General features: G+C 44.7%; 1 protein-coding gene across 1 annotated transcript in view; it reads left to right on the top strand.

Annotated features, from left to right (window-relative positions):
- The first annotated feature begins 12716 nt into the window (after positions 1 to 12716).
- The window catches only part of LOC307004125 (meprin A subunit beta-like), a 29214-nt gene continuing 21260 nt past the window's right edge, over positions 12717 to 20670 (top strand). Inside the window, exons 1-5 of the mRNA XM_079623076.1 lie at positions 12717 to 12744; positions 12892 to 12923; positions 13007 to 13085; positions 13183 to 13300; positions 13425 to 13603. Of these exons, the coding sequence (XP_079479202.1) occupies positions 13185 to 13300; positions 13425 to 13603 (295 nt within the window). The 5' untranslated portion in view covers positions 12717 to 12744; positions 12892 to 12923; positions 13007 to 13085; positions 13183 to 13184. The remainder of the gene's footprint in view (positions 12745 to 12891; positions 12924 to 13006; positions 13086 to 13182; positions 13301 to 13424; positions 13604 to 20670) is intronic.

The following is a 20670-nucleotide window of genomic DNA, read 5'->3' as shown; positions in this document are numbered from 1 at the left end:
GCGCATCCAAAATAGTATCTAAAGCTCTAGCACTCTTCTTTCTATTCTCGATTAAAGTTTGGATGCGTGTCTTTAGTTCTGAAATCTTCTCCGTCAGCCTGACTGTCTCCTTGCATTTATCACATATAAATCCTATATTGCCGACAGAGAAGGCTATGGTAAACATGTGACATGAAGTGCAGGTGACAATAACAGGACAAGACATTACTCACCATGTTTGTTGACTGACTCTTACTCACCTGGGCTTATATGAACTCAAAGGCGCGGGCGCACGATAGAGAAAAATAAATAACTGAGCGCACGGGTGGTGCGTTAACAGGCTAGCGAGTTACTAGCGTGTTGTGCTACCAATAACGGAAGCTAGCAATGTCAGGTTAATCTGAGATGTTGGGTAAGCTGTATTTAGTAGTATAAATGTCAGGATCCCGGTTCTCTTTCTCTTTCCTCTGTCTCCCTCTTCTGGTCACACACGCACACACACGGACATTCACACTGATTGCCACATTTACGCACACATCTCTCTCTCATCAGTTCCAGCTGTATCCACTCGCCACCTATCACCTTATCCTCCTTTCCACACCTGTTCTCTCTTTCCTTAATTATGCCTGCTCCTTCTTAGCCTTGCTTTTCCCCAGTCTCTCTGCCAGATTATTTCATCAGATACCTGTATCAAGTCTATGCGTGCTTACCTCTCGTTTCTGTCTTGTTTTGTCCTGTGCGCGCAGTGTGTGTTAGCGCTTTCACCAAGTACCTGTTTGCTAAAGATGTGCTTTTGCTGATAGCTGTTTAGCACCTGCTCTCATCTACTGCTTCGCCGTCTCCTGTGAGTACCTGAGGTGGCTGGCGCTCGAACAGTGTCCTTCTCCACCTGTGACGTTCTGCTGTCTGGACGGAGGATTATATTGTTTGCTGTCTACCTGCATTTGCGGAGGATCCTTTGTTGAACTGAACTTTATTGAGCTTTTACTTTGCTTACCTCCGGACAGTCCTTTCTGTTAATAAAAGACTGTTTTGCTGCATATCGCTTTTGGGTCATCCTTCCACCCATCACAGAATAATCTGGCCACAAATGGACCCAGCGAGCGGCAATCACTTTCAGTCTGCTGTCGAGCACCAGGGAGCGATGTTGGGCCGGCATGAAGAGGAGATCTCCGCCGCGAGACAGGCCGTCGAGTCTCTGGCCTCACAGGTATCGTGTCTCTCATCTCGACTTCATCAGTTTCATCAAGACATTCCAGTCACTCAGGATCTTCGAGAAAGATCGGAACCACGGATCAACAACCCCCCGTGCTACTCGGGTGAGCCGACCCAATGTCGCGCCTTTCTGACTCAATGTGAGGTTGTTTTTGCTCTTCAGCCTTCGACCTATGCTTCTGACCGAGCCAGGGTCGCCTTCGTCATTTCTCTCCTTGTCGGAAGGGCTCGTGAATGGGGAGCAGCTCACTGGGAGACTGAGGCGGACTGTGTGTTTAACTTTTCCCAGTTCAAGACCGAGATGATCCGGGTCTTTGACCGTTCTGCCTACGGAGAGGAGGCTTCGCGAGTTCTCTCCTCGTTGCGCCAGGGGAGGCGCTCTGTTGCGGACTTCTCTATTGAGTTTCGCACACTGGCTGCTACTTGTGGCTGGAACGAACCGGCGCTAGTGGCCCGCTTTCAGGAGGGAATTAATCCTGAGCTCAGGGATGAGATCCTTGCCCGCGAGACGCCGACTCGTCTGGATCCCTTAATCGACCTGGCAATTCGGATAGAGAAGCGTTTCGTTTTGCGCCACCGGGCCCGCAGTCTGGAATCTTCCCTATTCTACTCGCCACCTGTCGTCGCTTCTCCACCCCCTACTGAGCCGGAGCCTATGCAGATCGGAGGATTGCGCATATCATCTAGGGAGCGGGAGCGGAGAATATCCAACCGCCTGTGCATGTACTGTGCTTCCTCTAATCACTTTGTCAACGTGTGCCCGGTAAAAGCCAGGGCTCGCCAGTAAAAGGAGGGCTACTGGCGAGCGCTTCCTCCAGGGACTCTCCATCGAGGTCAAGTACCACTCTTTTTTTCACTCTCTGCTGGTCCGGTTCCTCTGTCACTGGCTCCGCCCTTATTGACTCTGGGGCTGAGGGGAATTTCCTCGACGAGACGTGGGCTCAAGAGCAAGGTATTCCCCTCATAGACTTAAAAGACTCCCCCTCCCTTTTTGCTTTAGATGGCAGTTCCCTTCCTAGGATCCGGAGGAAGACCATTCCTCTCTCACTCACTGTCTCGGGGAACCATCGAGAGACCATTTCTTTTTTTACTTTTCGCTCCCCCTTTAGTCCAGTAGTGTTAGGTCATCCATGGCTAGTTCAGCATAACCCCCACTTTAACTGGTCTAATAATTCTGTTTTGTCGTGGAAGTTATCTTGTCATGTTGAATGTTTAACCTCTGCCATTCCTCCTGTTTCTTCTGTTTCTGTTTCTCAGACGGAGCCGGGTGATTTGTCGGGGGTACCGGAGGTTTATCACGATCTGCAGGAGGTGTTCAGTCGTTCCCGGGCTACCTCCCTTCCTCCTCATCGACCGTACGATTGCAGCATTGACCTTCTCCCGGGCGCTTCGCCTCCGCGGGGGAGACTTTATTCCTTGTCTGCCCCAGAACGCGAAGCGCTCGAGAACTACCTTTCAGAATCTCTCAACGCAGGCACTATTGTGCATTCTTCGTCTCCAGCCGGCGCCGGTTTTTTTTTTGTGAAAAAGAAAGACGGCTCTTTGCGTCCCTGTATAGACTATCGGGGGCTGAATGACATCACCGTCAAGAATCGCTATCCCTTGCCGCTGATGTCCTCAGCCTTTGAATTGTTACAGGGAGCAAAGATTTTCACTAAACTCGACCTACGAAACGCTTACCACCTCCTCCGCATCAAGGAGGGCGACGAGTGGAAGACCGCTTTTAACACGCCTCTTGGTCACTTCGAATATCGGGTTTTACCGTTCGGCCTGGTCAACGCGCCGGCCGTTTTTCAAGCCCTTGTCAATGACGTACTCCGGGATATGCTCAATATATTCGTCTTCGTATATCTCGATGACATTTTGATTTTCTCACCCACGCTCCAAGTGCACGTCCAACACGTCCGCCGAGTTCTCCAGCGCTTACTGGAGAATCGACTCTTCGTTAAAGCGGAGAAGTGTTCGTTTCATGCTCCCTCTGTAACGTTTCTCGGATCGGTCATTTCCGCGGAGGGGGTCAGTATGGATCCCACTAAGGTCCAGGCGGTGATTGATTGGCCCATTCCTGACTCTCGTGTCGCACTACAACGATTCCTTGGTTTCGCTAATTTTTACCGCAGGTTTATACGCAACTTTAGTCAGGTGGCTGCTCCTCTCACCGCCTTGACCTCGGTAAAGTCCAAATTCCAGTGGTCTGTTCCTGCTCAGCGCGCTTTCGATTTTCTTAAGACTCTTTTCACTACCGCTCCCATTCTGCTTACTCCCGACGTCACGAGACAGTTTATCGTCGAGGTCGACGCCTCGGAGGTGGGGGTCGGGGCTGTACTTTCTCAACGCTCATCAGCCGACGAGAAGGTACACCCTTGCGCCTTTTTTTCGCATCGGCTCTCGCCCGCTGAGCGCAACTATGACGTTGGGAACCGCGAGTTGCTCGCCATACGTCTGGCTTTGGGGGAATGGCGTCAATGGCTAGAGGGATCCCCGATTCCTTTTATAGTTTGGACAGATCATAGGAATTTAGAATATATCCGCTCTGCCAAGAGACTGAACGCACGCCAGGCCCGTTGGGCTCTGTTTTTCACGCGTTTCGATTTCACTATCTCTTTTCGTCCCGGATCTAAGAACGTTAAACCAGACGCTCTCTCTCGCCTATTCGATTCCTCAACCCCCTCCACGGCTCAGGAGGAGATTATTCCCTCTTCCTGTGTTGTGGGTGCGGCGGTCTGGGGAATCGAGAAGCTAGTTAAACGCGCTCTTGTCCGCGCTACAGTTCCGCGCAACTGTCCTAGACATCTCCTGTTTGTCCCTGTCTCTGCTCGTATCGCTACCCTCCGCTGGGGTCACTCCTCTAAATTGTCAGCCCATCCCGGCGTACGGGGCACTCTCGCCACGATCCGCCAACGCTTTTGGTGGCCCACTTTGGAACGTGACGCGCGTCGTTTTGTCGCCGCCTGTGAGGTTTGTGCCCAGACTAAGTCCGGGAATTCCTCTCCGGCCGGTTTGCTTCGTCCCTTACCGGTTCCGTCCCGCCCTTGGTCCCACATCGGGCTCGATTTCATCACTGGTCTCCCTCCGTCCGCTGGGAACACAGTAATTCTAACTGTTGTGGACCGTTTTTCTAAATCTGCGCATTTCATTCCGCTCACTAAACTCCCCTCAGCTAAAGAGACTGCTCAGGTCATGGTTGATCATGTTTTTAAATTACACGGCTTACCCACTGACGTGGTATCTGATAGGGGACCACAATTCGCCTCTCAGTTTTGGAGAGAGTTCTGTCACCTAATCGGCGCTTCCTCTAGTCTCTCGTCCGGGTTTCACCCCCAAACTAATGGTCAGGCTGAACGGGCCAATCAAATCGTTGCCCGCATCCTCCGCAGTCTGGCTCACCGCAATCCTTCGTCATGGTCTGAGCAACTCGCTTGGGCAGAATATGCGCACAACTCACTTCCTACGTCGGCCACGGGTCTCTCACCCTTTCACTGCTGTTTGGGGTATCAACCTCCGCTGTTTGCCTCACAAGATTCGGTGTCTAACGTTCCGTCCGTTCAAGCGTTTATTAACCGCTGTAAGCGCACTTGGAGAAGCGTGAGATCCGCACTATGTCGCTCGAGGAGACGCATGAGCATCAACGCCAATAAACGTCGCATAAAGAGCCCACGCTACATTTGTGGCCAAAAGGTGTGGCTCTCCACGTCCAATCTACCACTCCAGTCTGAGTCCCGCAAACTGGCACCTCGTTTTGTCGGTCCGTTCCGTATCGTCAAGATCGTCAATCCTGTTGCGGTTAAACTTTCTCTTCCCCCTAATCTTCGTCGTGTCCACCCAGTCTTCCACGTATCCTGTATTAAACCTACTCTGCGCGCGCCCTCGCGTCCGTCTATTCCTCCTGTTCGCGTAGAGGGATCCCCCATTTATAAGGTCCGTAAGCTTCTAGATATGCGCCGCCGGGGTCGTGGTCATCAGTATTTAGTAGACTGGCAGGGGTACGGTCCTGAGGAGAGAAGCTGGGTTCCGGCCCGGGACATCATGGACCCTTCGCTCATCGATGATTTCCTCCGCTCTCGCCTGCCTCCTCCCTCGGGAGCGCCAGGGGGCGCTCGTTGAGGGGGGGGTACTGTCAGGATCCCGGTTCTCTTTCTCTTTCCTCTGTCTCCCTCTTCTGGTCACACACGCACACACACGGACATTCACACTGATTGCCACATTTACGCACACATCTCTCTCTCATCAGTTCCAGCTGTATCCACTCGCCACCTATCACCTTATCCTCCTTTCCACACCTGTTCTCTCTTTCCTTAATTATGCCTGCTCCTTCTTAGCCTTGCTTTTCCCCAGTCTCTCTGCCAGATTATTTCATCAGATACCTGTATCAAGTCTATGCGTGCTTACCTCTCGTTTCTGTCTTGTTTTGTCCTGTGCGCGCAGTGTGTGTTAGCGCTTTCACCAAGTACCTGTTTGCTAAAGATGTGCTTTTGCTGATAGCTGTTTCGCACCTGCTCTCATCTACTGCTTCGCCGTCTCCTGTGAGTACCTGAGGTGGCTGGCGCTCGAACAGTGTCCTTCTCCACCTGTGACGTTCTGCTGTCTGGACGGAGGATTATATTGTTTGCTGTCTACCTGCATTTGCGGAGGATCCTTTGTTGAACTGAACTTTATTGAGCTTTTACTTTGCTTACCTCCGGACAGTCCTTTCTGTTAATAAAAGACTGTTTTGCTGCATATCGCTTTTGGGTCATCCTTCCACCCATCACAATAAACAACTAGAAATTATAGTAAATGATGGTTTAAAACAGAAAGAAATACGAAGCTAATACGAGGCTTAGACGGCGCTTACAGCCTCGAAGCAAGCAGTCACAGAGGCAGACAGGAGCAATCGATCCTATAGGTGGAGAGAGGAGAGAGAGTGATAGAGCCAATTCAGTGGATCAATTCATTAGGAGGCCATGATTGGTAAGGGCCAATGGGCAGAATGTGGCCTTGACACCAGGGTTACACCCCTATTCTTTTACGAAAAATGCCATGGGATTTTTAATGACCACAGAGAGTCAGGACCTCCGTTTTACGTCTCATCCGAAGGAAGTAATTATCATTCAGCTTTATCATGCTAGCCCCTTGAGTGGCCATTGAGGAATATTCAAGACCTATAAGAGGATTCAAGAAGTGCCTTTCTGGCCAGGAATGTGGAATGATGTCAAGCAGTGGGTAAAGAGATGTGTAAAAATGTGACAATCGAAAACCTGCTGGGAAAATGCAACACACCACTGTCACTCACCCCAATGAAATGTTGGGTGTGGATATGATGGGGCCGTGTAGTTCCAAACGTTTTGAATATCTCTTAGTGTTCATTGACTACTTCACTCGCTGGGTTGAGATGTATGCGAAATGCCCCTGGCCAAACAGTTGCTGACATTTTCAAGAAGAAAATTGAGTATGAATAACATACTGTTCTTCCAGTTTCACCTCTGATATTATAACAATTGGGTAAGTTACTCTAAAATAGTTATTAATTACTAACTACAAGTGACATCTTCAACAGTGTAATTAGATACAATACAATACAATTTTATTTGTATAGCACATTTAAAAACAACTGGTGTTGACCAAAGTGCTTAACAAGGTCAATAAGGGAAGACAGTAAGACCAGTAAAGATACACATCAAAGAGAAGTATAGTCGCTCAAGTCAAGGTATATTGAAAGCTATTGAAAAGAGGTGCGTTTTCAGAGAAATTTAAAAAAGTGTCAGAGTTTGGGCAGATCTAATATCGTGGGGTAGGCTATTCCATAGCTTAGGCCCATAAGCTGCAAAAGCTCGATCACCCCTATTTTTCAGTCTGGTCCTAGGGACAGAAAGTAAGTTAGAGTCCCCCGATCTTAGTGATCTTGACTTAATTTCTGGATGAAGCAGTTCTGATAAGTACTGTGGAGCTAAGTTCTGTGTAGATTTAAAAACAAATAGCAAAACTTTAAAATCAATTCGAAATTTAATCGGTAGCCAATGAAGCGAAATCAGAACTGGCGTAATATGTTCAAATTTTCGTTTTCCTTTGAGAAGGCGGGCAGCTGCATTTTGGACTATTTGTAGACGGGTGATGTGTTTCTGAGAAATCCCAATATATAAAGAATTACAATAGTCCAATCTGGATGTTACAAAAGCATGCAAAGCTATCTCAAAGTGCTTACCAGACAAAAATGGTTTAACCTTTGCTAAAAGACGGAGGTGAAAGAAGCAAGACTTTACCACCGCACTTATCTGCTTTTCAAGGGTAATGTTGTTGTCAATCCAGACCCCCAGATTCCGAATACAGGTAGTGCTGTAAGGTGACAACGTTTGGAGGTCACAAACATGAGTATTACGATCACTGGGGCCAAACACGATAATTTCCGTCTGAAATTATCGTGTTTAGATTAGATGTGTTTGGAGAAGCACATCCAGTTCTGCTGGTGAGAAATATGCGGACCTCTTTTTGTCTGGCGCTGTTGCCATGGTGACTTATAATATCTGCGCTCCATTGATAATGCCTTTTTATAGTTGTGCATAACTCGGAGTCAATCAACTGTAAGTTGATTGAACAGACTAATTTCAGCTGTTCTGTAACCGAAAACTCAGTTTCCCCATCTCACGGCAAGTCAACTCAGAGTTCAATCAAAAAGAGTTCAAGTTTTAACTCAGAGTTGGTTGAACCTCCTTATTGAAACGGGCCCCAGAAAGTAGCCAAGGGTTGACATAGACGTCAACAGACACTGAACAGGACTAAACATGGGGCTTAAATACACAGCAAACAAGAGAGGGTCATTTAACTAGAAACACACTAGGTCGTTTAACTAGACACACATGAACAGAACTAACTCAAACAGTAACCATAGAAACAAACTGACAGGGGGCGGAGGAGAATTGAACCAATTAACAGATTAGAAGATTTATAAAGAAATACAAACATGAGCAGAACAGGAAAAGAGATTTAAAAAAAACCCTCTAAATATGAACAAACATGACAGTAAATCACTTAATATAAATATAAAAGCATCTGCCAAATGCGTGAACAAACAAAGAAAAAACAAGCCGTGTGATACAGTGATTTTACAACAGCTAAATATAAATGATCAATGCTGGAGTCTGAAATCTTTAAGTAAAGACCAAAATGAGCAAACAAACAGCCACTTCTGTTAAGGGAGAGCTATTTCCTCTGCCAGAGGCTGCTGTGCATCTTGTACTTTCTGTAAATTATATAATGGCTCTATGTTGTGGTTTTTGACAAACTGAAGATGAATTCCTCTCTACTCACAAACATGCATATTCTTGATTTGCAACCTCTATACACACCAATCCACAGACCTGCACACCTTCAGTGCGATGAGATAAGATCACTTTAACAACAGGTTTAAATACTATCTCTCGTCTGTTTTAAAGGTACTAAAGGGCACAACCTAACGCTTTTTGACTTCCTCAGTTTGTGTAAAAGTACTTAGGGTTCAGAGTATTTTTTTTCCCCTAATTCATTTCACACATGTCCAGTACAATTATGTGGTTTTGTTTTATTAATACAGTGTATACTTTTTTTCTTGATATACCCCGAAAGAATGGAAGTGATATTTATTTATTAACATAACTTTATTGCGAGGATTAACCCCTTGAGATGAAACATCTCGTTTTCAAGGGGGTCCTCCAGTACATCAAAGCAAAAAAGAACCAAAACAGCAGAGCAAATATCACAATCGAGACAGCACAACACACACACACACACCAGCTCACAATGCGCAACCCCACCCCACCCAGCACGAACCCCACAAGTGACATGACATAAAAACAACCACATGACTAGCATTGCACAAGGTCAAGGACTAAGAGGAACACAAACAAGAACATTATTGATGAAGTGATATGTGACAACCATGTGGGGTTCATTGTAACATAACCATATATGATAGATTCAAATGTTATCTGATCTAATTAACAAATATTCAAGACAAACTAAAATATTTTCTCAATAAAATACAATTATTAACTTCTTCATATATTCTTCATATTATTTTTTAAAATCAACTAGTTTTTGAGTTTGTCAACAAACACACCGGAAAACACATCTATACAACATAGTACAAAACATAATAATAATGAATAATTTCTAAACATTAACTCTCAGCCTTTATTCTCGCCTTTTTTTTCAATGGTTTCTTAATATAATTCATAAAAGTATAGAATAGAATATCATAGTTCTAATATGGGCTCATTGTAACGCAGTGTGAAAACATGCCCCCCCCCCTGCACAACTGGGATGTAATCCCTGCGAGTGTCTTCTGCTAGTTAGATCAGAATTAAACAACTTTCTCAACTGTTAAATAACAGATATAAGATTAAAATTATATCAGATTTGTCTAATTTAAATTAAACACCAAAAATAGAGATGAAAAGTTCTTGGAAAAATAAGAACTTTACTTTTGCTATGGGTAAATAAATGTTCAGTGATATCTTCCAAAGATTTCTGAATTTTGGTGCAATATTTTCTCTATATAATGTTGATATTACAACTAGTAAATACAGTTTCGTCATGTTAGTCAAGTCAAGTCACCTTTATTTATATAGCGCTTTTTACAATACAGATTGTATCAAAGCAGCTTCACAGTGATAACATGAAAATAATACAAAAAACTATTTCATCATCGTCCACCTTTAAGGCAGATCTATAATATTGTTGAATATTAAATGTCCCCAACTAAGCAAGCCAGAAGGCAAGGCAACAGCGGCAAGGAACCAAAACTCCATCAGGGACAGAATGGAGAAAAAAACCTTGGGAGAACCCAGGCTCAGTCGGGGGCCAGTTCTCCTCTGGCCAATGAGTGAACAGTGTATGATTATGATTCAGGAGCATTACAGGTCAGAAGTTCAAAATGAATCAGAGTATTTGTCCAGTTCCGGTTGGTTGAAGTCGGAGTGGAGAGGAGGAGAGACAGGATTTACGGGAAGTGTTCCCGGTCCCGGCTGTTCTAAACTATCCAGCCTAACATTGAATTATAGAAGTCTATAATGCGTTATGTGTATGCTAGGCTGAAGAGATGTGTTTTTAGTCTAGATTTGAACTGACAGAGTGTGTCTGCTTCCCGGACAATGTTAGGAAGACTGTTCCAAAGTTTTGGTGCTAAATAGGAAAAGGATCTACCACCAGCAGTCGATTTTGATATTCTAGGTATTATTAACTGGCCGGAATTTTGAGATCGCAGTAGACGTGAAGGACTATAATGCGTTAAGAGCTCGCTCAAGTACTGCGGAGCTAAACCATTTAGTGCTTTGTAAGTAATCAGCAATATTTTAAATTTTATACGATGTTTAATAGGCAGCCAATGCAGTGTTGACAGAATGGGGCTAATATAGTTATACTTCCTGGTTCTGGTAAGAACTCGAGCTGCTGCGTTTTGGACCAGCTGTAGTTTGTTTATTAAGCGTGCAGGGCAACCACCCAGTAGAGCATTACAATAATCTAGCCTTGAGATCATGAACGCATGAACTAATTGTTCTGCATTATTCATTGAGAGCATATGACGTAATTTAGATTTATTTTTAAGATGGAAGAAAGCGGTTTTACAGATACTAGACACATGACTTTCAAATGAAAGATTGGTATCAAAGAGCATACCCAGGTTCCTAACCGACGACGAAGACTTAACAGAGCAGCCATCAAGTGTTAGACAGTACTCTAGGTTATTACGTGTGGAAGTTTTTTGTCCAATAATTAGAATCTCTGTTTTTTCTGAATTTAGTAGTAGGAAATTACTAGTCATCCAGTTTTTTATATCAGCTATGCATTCCGTAAATTTTGTGAATTGGTAGGTTTCGTTAGGTTTTGAAGAAATATACAGCTGAGTATCGTCGGCATAACAGTGAAAGCTAATTCCATGTTTCCTAATGATATCTCCTAATGGTAGCATGTACAGAGTGAATAGCAGCGGTCCTAGTACTGAGCCTTGTGGTACTCCATACTGAACTTGTGATTGATAAGACATCTCTTCATTTACTGCTACAAACTGATAACGGTCAGATAAGTATGATTTAAACCATGCTAGTGCAATTCCACTAATGCCAACATAATGTTCGAGTCTATTTAAAAGGATGTTGTGGTCAATGGTGTCAAATGCAGCACTAAGATCCAGTAATACTAATAGAGAGATACAACCACGATCGGATGATAAGAGCAAATCAATTGTGACTCTAACGAGAGCTGTCTCGGTACTATGGAACGGTCTAAATCCGGACTGAAAATCCTCACAGATATAATTTCTTTCAAGAAAAGAACAGTTGTGAGGATACTGCTTTTTCTAATATCTTTGACAGAAAAGGCAGATTCGAGATCGGCCTGTAATTGACTAGTTTTGTAGGATCAAGTTGCGTTTTTTTAACAAGCGGTTCAATCATAGCTAGCTTAAAGGTTTTTGGTACGTATCCTAGAGACAAAGATGAATTAATGATATTAAGAAGAGGATCTATGACATCTGGAAGCATCTCTTTCAGCAGCGTAGTCGGTATAGGGTCTAACATACACATTGTCGATTTAGATGATTTGACGAGTTTGCAAAATTCTTCCTCTCCTATAGCAATGAATGAATCAAATTTTCCCTCAGGGAGACTACAATGCACTTCCTGATGCGATACTGTATTAGACGGTTGCATAGTTATAATTTTGTCCCTGATATTATCGATCTTATAAGTGAAGAAGTTCATAAAGTCATTACTGCTGTGTTGCTTGGAAACTTCTGGGTCTGAAGCTTTCTTTTTCGTTAGTTTAGCCATGTTAGCATGTGTGGAAGTATTTAAAACAAGTGTGTTCCAACTAGCACCGCATTAGTTTGTGTCCCACATGTTCAATCTAGCTGGTTTTTCCAGTAATATTCAGGGATGGTGTTAGGCATTGCTGCTTAAAAGACTCTCGCTTTCACATTTGAAGACATAAAGCTTCATTACCGACTGCAAACTGGTATGTATCCCTCTTTTAGTTTCCGGAGTTAATGGTCTTCTAATCATGAATTGTTATTAAATATATGTATTGTTACATTTAACTTAAATTGCTTGCAGGTTAATAAGATGAAACTTTATCAATCAAATGTGTTCATTATGATTTCCAGAGACAATGCATTTATGTGCTTTTCTTCTGCTGAGCTTGGCTTTGGCTCTTGGTCATGCATCAGATGTAAGTTAGATAGTGGACAGTCATTGTCATTGTTAAAGCAATATACAGCTGTTGATTTATTTTAGGCTAAATCTATTTTTCTTTTTATATCTCATGTTCTCAGGATCCACCTCGTGAGTACAGTACAGTCACATTAATCTATTGTAAAGTGATTATATTATGTTTCCAGGATGAAATATCTTGTTTTAACTGCTCATTACTGCCTGATGATGTTATTGCTCGTTTATCATCTTACTTTCATACGGATTCACTAAAGTTACATTTTGTTAATCACTCAATGCTCATTCCCTCTCTGTGTCTTTTGTTGACTTCAATATTATTTTCTCCAAGGCGTTTCTGAGAAATGGAAGAGCATTCCGGATATAAACAAAGGTAAATCTATTATAGTATTTCAAGTACCCAAATACATGTATATAAGCAATAAGATAACTCTGATCTATATTTGTTGATAAATTATTACTTTTACTCATGTTTTATTCAAGCATATTTACTGTGAACTGAACACTCTTGTGGTAATAGGTTTAAATCTCACAGAAGGAGACATCGTGAAGGTAAGTCTGTATAAATATATATATATGCAGGTAAGTCTATATATATAAATGAAATCCGGATACTTGAAATGATCTGTTTAAAGCCTAGGCAAGGCAGCGCCATTCCAGGGAATCGGTCCTGCTGGGATCTTCCCGTCCCCTATGAGCTGAGTGCAAATCTCAGTAAGATTTCAGATTCCTCACTTACGCTTCAATCAACTTTTACATATTTAATGTAACTTTTATATTGTTTTCCACTCAGTTTTGTTTGTGTTTATAGGTATGAACTACAGAGGAGTCATTCTGAGAGCCTTTGAGCAGTTCAGACTGAAATCATGCATTGACTTTAAGCCCAGAGCAGCAGAAGAGTTTTACATCTCTGTGGAGAGTCGTGAAGGGTTAGTCATATATTACAGACTGGTCTGATGTAGACTATGCTATACTGAAGTTATTTACTTATAATTTGACAATATAATTAGAGCTTTATCCAACTGTGTGTTGTGTGAATGACTTGTTCTGCAGGTGTTGGTCATATATCGGACGCACATCTCCTGGAGGCCAGACTCTTTCCATTGGGAATGGCTGTGGAATAAAAGCCATTGTTGAGCACGAGTTTCTCCATGCACTGGGATTCTACCATGAGCAGACAAGATATGACAGAGATGATTATGTGACAATCAGATATGAAAACATCATCAAAGGTTGCCGTATGATCTCCTTATACATTTTTTAATTATGCTTTACACACAACAAAATACCCAGTGTTAAATTAGCACTGCTCAGAAAGTTTATATAATCCACACTCACACAGTGTTGACATTAATGAGATAATTAAGTGATTAATTGAGTGATGATTGAGCATTATTGAAGACACCTGATGTTAACAAGCAGAATCACTGAAGAAGAAAATCACAAATGTTAAGTCACCATTATGGCCATCATTGTTTGCTTTAGTTGGGCTCTTGATCCTTACATTTTTAACTTTAGATTTAGTTTGGCTGCTGTAATTCAGTTATAACAGACAGATGAACAAAGAGAAAAAGTGATCTGGTGGTGTTGGTTGTGTTTTAACCTGAATCACTGAACTCATTTACAGCCTGATCTCTAAGGGGGCCTTTTCACACTGGTAGTTTAGTTCGGAACGGGGCACGGTTCGCATGAAAAATAGCTAATGTGAATGTTGTCATGCGGACCCGGGTGCACACTGGGGTACCGAAACCGAGACTATCTAGAGGAGGTTGAGTTCGGTTGCTCCCAAACCGTGCCGCGGTTCGCGTGAATGTGAAAGCAACACGGACTCAGGTGTGCGTTTGTTCAGGAAGTAAAGTGGCATGCGTTTTAGATGATTATAATGTATTTACTTAAATAAAACGCATGTAAGGGATGGTAGTGTTGATAATTTACCTTGGATACGACGAGCGAGAGTATTCGCGCATAGCGTGTGGAATCAGGGAAACAAATTTGGAATTCCACTGTCTCCTCAAAAGAGTCCGTTTGCCAGGGGCGTGTCTAGGGGGAGGCAGTGCCTCCCCAAGGATAAGCTCTGCCTCCCCTGAGAAATTATCTGTCCATCTGATGATAAATACGAATTTGAAAGTGGTTTGTTTTGTGCATATTTTTCCATCGCTAGCAGATGGGTCTGAGCCAACAAAAATTGGCCAGTTTGGCGCTGTTTGACACTGCGCACGCGCTTCGGGCGTACGCGCTCAGAAAAAGTGCCTCATGTGAGAATGCACGTCAATGAAATGTTTACCTGGCAGAGCTTTAAAGCACGAGCAAATAATTAACTTTTGTGATTGCGAATAAGTGCAGTGTCCTGTGAGTGTAATACCGCTGCATTGCATTAACATGTGATGTGATATGTACGTCGAGTTTTTTCAGCATTGCGATTCTCTTTGTACACATATACACTCTTTAATAGACGTATTCACGTTTAAACCCAATTTAATCAACGTATTATTCAATGCATTACTTCTATATAGATTTATATTTAGTTGCTCAAGCAAGTGGTAAAATATTTAACCATGTATTTATATTAAAATCTCAGGCATGAAAACTCCTCACCTTTCGGCGAAATTCGCCGTTTTAAAACCTAAAAGGGTCACCTACGTGATTTTTGCAGATCCGATGAGAAAATATTTTAGAGAGGAGGGGGGGGGGGGTGTTCGAGGTCGAGGCCAGCATTTATCCCCTATAAAGTTACCATAAACTTTACAAAACTATAAGCTTTAAAAAACAATCATCATTCCGAATGCCGAAACATGACAGCCAATACGAGTCAGAGTAACGTTAGGGCAGAAATGTTTTCAAAGTCTTTTACACCGCGAGTCTGAGAACTGGACACACTGCCGAACAAAGAACCGCACGTCGGAAAGCAAGCCTGAGGTAAGTTAGCTTACAATGTTAACTGTCCTGTCAGATACAGACAGCGATGTTGCCAATGTCATTATTTTTTATTTTGACATAGAAGTGGGCGAGATAATATCGCGAGTGGGCGCGGGCGCCGTGAGCGCTGAGCGAGCAGGAACAAGTATTCATTGCGCGGCTCGCCAAGCTTTAATTTGTGGCTCGCAGTTGCATGGCGGTAAATAATACGGTGATATGATAATGCATTCACTATAGATATTTTATAAAAACATAACAAGTAGGGCTTTAACATAACCCGTTAAAAACTCAAAGTGTCAGCTCTATTACAAATTATTTCGATCGGATTGAAAGGGGTGGTTTATCGAGAGAACGTGAAAAAACTTGATCGATTGAAAACCGAAACTGAAAGGACGACGTATGACGCGCTGAACAAGCTGTTCTCCTGATTAATAAAGTGTCATATAAATGAATATCCTTTCATTCTATAATTCTCCTTTCACTCAGCATCTGTGAAGTGAAGCAGGACAACGGCTCACCAGTGCTTGTTTCAGATTATCATACAGACGACTGGTTTGGGGCATTTTTGGGATAAATAGTAGTAGTAAATAGTTTTTTTTCTCTGAGACCCGATGAAATACGTAGATCAGCGGCCCATTGGTTCTTTTCTTGATTGACACTGGGCTAGCCCAATCACATCTTTAATGTGAAGTATAGAAATATACTCTTTCAAGTATAGAAATTAGTACAAAACTAATTATGAAAGTTTCCTTTATTTTTCAGTGCATTTGTTTTACAATAGGCTATATGGCTATTACTATCATGGGATTAATATTATAACTATTATTGTAGTAGTAATGTAGACAGACACTGTAACTAAAAGAGTTACAGTTTTCTTACGGGGGAGCATGCCCCCGAACCCCCCTAGAGTGGCCGAGGACCACTCATCACAGTGATCCAAAAATCCTGTGAGAGACACTGGTAGCCTACTACAATGCCAATGCAGATTTCAAGTTGTTTTTTTGTTGTTGTTTTTTTTTGGGGGGGGGGGGGGGGGGGGGTATATATGCCGCATCCTTCTCACCTTTTTTACCCCTGACCTGTTTTCATGCCTGAAATCTGAGTCGCAAACATTTTAAATAAAATAAATCTTGCATTTCACAAAGAACTTGTTTTTCCACCTCCACGAATGTTCATTATGCCGCCTTGTTGAGGTAAATTGTTGTTTTCCTTGCTTTACCCCAGTCTTAAAGTAAAAAGATGACTGTGAAAAATAGTAGTATTTAATTAAATACATATATCTAAGTCTATTTTGACTATAGATCTCAAAACTCCTCCAGTAGCTGTCATGGTGCGCTGGAAAATAGTCAAGGATTCAGATGCGAGTGAATAAGTATTTATTACAGTCAAAAAGAGAAGACAAGAGGCTCAATCTGACAGGCAGCATGAACAGGAATCACTCAGTGTAGAAATAAACAGATGATTCTCAGGCAGAACTCAGAGTTGGAGTGGCAGATAATCCTCAGGCAAACTCGGGCAGACTCGGTAACGCAGGGACTCAGTGGGCGGAATGCAGATCCACGTGGAGAACATCCTCGGTGAAGCGTCGTAGAACCGGACTGGAACAGGAGAACAATAGCTCAGACCCAGAAGAACCTCCACAACCATCTGACAGAGACAAGACGAGTGAGCAAACAATATATAGGACATCCTCATTCAGAACAGCTGGCGCTGATCGGCTCATCAGTGGATAACGAGCCAGCTGATGAGCCGCGCCCATTCACTCAACATGCACACACATAGCGAGAGAGAGTCAATGAATCCATGAACCGTGACAGTACCCCCCTCCTAGGAACGCCGCCTGGCGTTCCCAGACACCCTTACCTGTCGATTGTAATCATCGATAAGGGAGTGATCCAGAATGTCCCTGGCAGGAACCCAACTTCTCTCCTCCGGACCATAACCTTCCCAGTCCACCAAGTACTGGAATCCGCGTCCCCTCCGTCTCGAGTCCAGGATACGGTTAACCGAATAAGTAGGCTCCCCATCTACGAGTCGCGGCGGGGGGGGAACCGGAGCAGGCGGATTAAGATGCGATCGAAAGACGGGTTTAATTTTGGAGACATGAAAGGCGGGATGAATTCTCTTGTACGCTAGAGGAAGGTTGAGGCGGACTGTCACCGGACTAATAATCTTGGTGATAGTGAACGGGCCAATGAATTTAGGAGCTAACTTATTAGAGACGGAACGGAGAGGAATGTTCGTAGTAGAAAGCCACACTTTTTGACCAGCGACGTATACGGGTGGCCTCGACCGGTGGCGATCGGCCTTAGCCTTGGTGCACGCCCCCACTTGGAGCAGAGTCTCACGGGCTCTGGTCCATGTGCGGTGACACCTCTGGACGAACGCGTGAGCAGAGGGGACCGCGACTTCGGATTCCAGACTGGGAAAAATTGGTGGCTGGTAACCTAAACTACATTCAAACGGAGATAGGCCCGTGGATGACACTGGTAATGCATTGTGGGCGTACTCCACCATAGAGATATGTTGGCTCCAAGAGGAAGGATTCCTGGCAGCCAAAAAACGCAACACTCTCTCCAAATCCTGGTTGGCTCTCTCGGTCTGGCCATTGCTCTGGGGGTGAAACCCTGAGGACAGACTAACGGTCGCTCCCAGTAATCTACAAAACTCTCGCCAAAATTTGGACACAAATTGGGGTCCTCTGTCGGAAACCACGTCTATCGGGAGGCCATGTAAGCGAAAGACGTGATCTACAACGATCACCGCTGTCTCCTTGGCTGAGGGTAATTTGGGCAAGGGAATAAAATGAGCCGCCTTCGAGAATCGGTCCACCACGGTCAAAACTACCGTGTACCCTTGAGAGGGTGGGAGGGCGGTGATAAAATCTAGCGCAATGTGGGACCAGGGTCTCGAAGGGACAGGCAGCGGTTGGAGTAACCCATCTGGGGGTCGATTGGAAGTCTTACCAGTGGCACATACAGAGCAAGCCAAAACAAAACTGTGAATGTCGCGTGCCATAAGTGGCCACCAGAATCGTTGCTTGACCATAAATCTGGTGCGATTAACTCCTGGATGGCAAGCTACGTTGGAACAATGCCCCCACTGAATAACGTCTGACCTTAATCCCTCCGGCACAAATAAACGATTCGGTGGGCAACCGGGCGGAGGCGTTACCCCTTCTAAGGCCGTCTTGACCTTCGATTCGACCTCCCATGTGAGTGTGGAGACAAATAGGGTCTCGGGTAAAATGCACTCGGGAGTAGACGGGCGTTCGGAACGGTCAAAAATCCGCGATAAAGAATCGGGTTTGATGTTTTTGGAACCCGGGCGATACGAGAAGGAAAAATCAAAACGTCCGAAAAAAAGTGCCCACCGAGCCTGCCTGGAGTTCAGTCTTTTGGCGGTTCTGATATATTCCAGGTTCTTGTGATCGGTCCAGACGATAAAAGGTACCCCCGACCCTTCTAACCAATGACGCCATTCTTCCAACGCTAGCTTCACTGCCAACAACTCTCTGTTACCAATGTCATAGTTACGTTCGGCAGGCGATAAACGACGAGACAAAAACGCGCAGGGATGCATCTTGTCGTCCGTGAGAGAACGCTGGGAAAGCACTGCTCCTACCCCCACCTCTGATGCGTCGACCTCCACCACAAACTGACGTGAAGAATCAGGGGCTATCAAGATGGGAGCTGAAACAAAGCAGCCTTTCAGTTTGGCAAACACAGCCTCAGCTGTGTCTGACCACCTGAACGCAGTTCGGGGGGAGGTCAAGGCAGTCAGCGGTGCGGCTAGTTGGCTGAACTTGCGAATGAAACGCCGGTAGAAGTTGGCGAACCCCAGAAACCTCTGTAGGGCCTTACGGGAATCTGGACTTGGCCACTCCACCACAGCCTTAACCTTCTCAGGATCCATGCGTACTCCCTCAGACGAAATGATGTACCCTAGGAAAGGAACAGACTGTGCATGAAAAGCGCATTTCTCCGCCTTGACAAAAAGCCCATTCTCTAGCAACCTCTGAAGCACTCGTCTGACGTGTTGAACGTGCTCCTGGAGAGACGAAGAAAAAATCAATATGTCATCCAGGTAAACATATATGAACTGATCAACCATGTCTCTCAACACATCATTGACGAGTGCCTGGAAGACCGCTGGGGAGTTCGATAAACCGAATGGCATCACCGAATATTCAAAGTGCCCCCTGGGGGTATTGAAAGCGGTCTTCCACTCATCCCCCTTCCTGATGCGAACCAAATGATATGCATTACGTAAATCCAATTTTGTGAAGATAGACGCTCCCTGCAACCTCTCGAAGGCTGAAGACATCAACGGCAAAGGATAAGTATTCTTAACCGTGATGTTGTTCAACCCCCGGTAATCAATACAAGGTCGCAGAGAACCATCCTTCTTCCCCACAAAAAAGAATCCCGCCCCCGCTGGAGAAGAGGAAGGGCGGATGAACCCAGTAGCTAGAGAATCAGAAATATATTTCTCCATAGCCTCCCTTTCTGGAGCAGAAAGTGAATATAACTTGCCCTTAGGCGGAGACGCACCTGGCAGTAAATCTATTGCACAGTCATAGGGACGATGAGGAGGAAGAGAAGCAGCCCGAGACTTACTGAACACCTCCTTCAGGTCGCGGTACTCCGGTGGCACGTTAGACAGATTCACTGACTCTTCCTGCAACACAGAACGAGAAACAGACGGAACGGCAGACGAAAGACATGAGGCATAACAATCATCACTCCAAGCAGAAACAGAGTTTAGGCCCCACTCTATCCTGGGTCCGTGCTTCACCAACCACGGGTGACCCAGGACAATAGGAGTGTGGGGTGACTGAGTGAGGTAGAGTGAAGTCCTTTCAGTGTGATTTCCCGAGGTGCTGAGTGTGATAAGTCCAGTGGAGTGAGTGATACCCGGGAGTTCTTGCCCATTGAGTGCGTTGATGGTGATCGTCTTCTCTAAAGCAGTGATGGGGAGGTGAAGTTTACGTGCCAGTGAGAAGTCCATAAGGTTTCCTTCCGCTCCCGAATCCACCAACGCTTGACAGCTGAAGAAGTGTTCCGCCCACTGGAGTCTAACCGGGAGGAGAGTGGCGCTCGAGGGTCCGATCATGGAGAGCCCGCCCGACAGTAGCCGCCATCCTACCGCCGGGCTTGGCCTTTTAAAGGACAGGTGTTGACGAAATGGCCGGGCTCCCCACAGTAGAGACATAGACCCCTCGAGCGGCGGTGTTCTCTCTCCTCCCGGGAAAGCCGAGCTCGACCTACCTGCATGGGTTCAGGATCGTTAGAGGGACTGACCGCGTTCATACTCCGGGTACTGGAACTCATGGTGAAATCGGCCGCAGGCATCCGGAACGGTCGGCTCTCTCTCTGTTGAA

Source organism: Phoxinus phoxinus (genome assembly GCF_949152265.1).
Source record: "Phoxinus phoxinus genome assembly, chromosome: 9".
NCBI lineage: Eukaryota > Metazoa > Chordata > Actinopteri > Cypriniformes > Leuciscidae > Phoxinus > Phoxinus phoxinus.
Note: the sequence above shows the minus strand (reverse complement) of the source record. Positions and strands in the feature narration are given on the sequence as shown.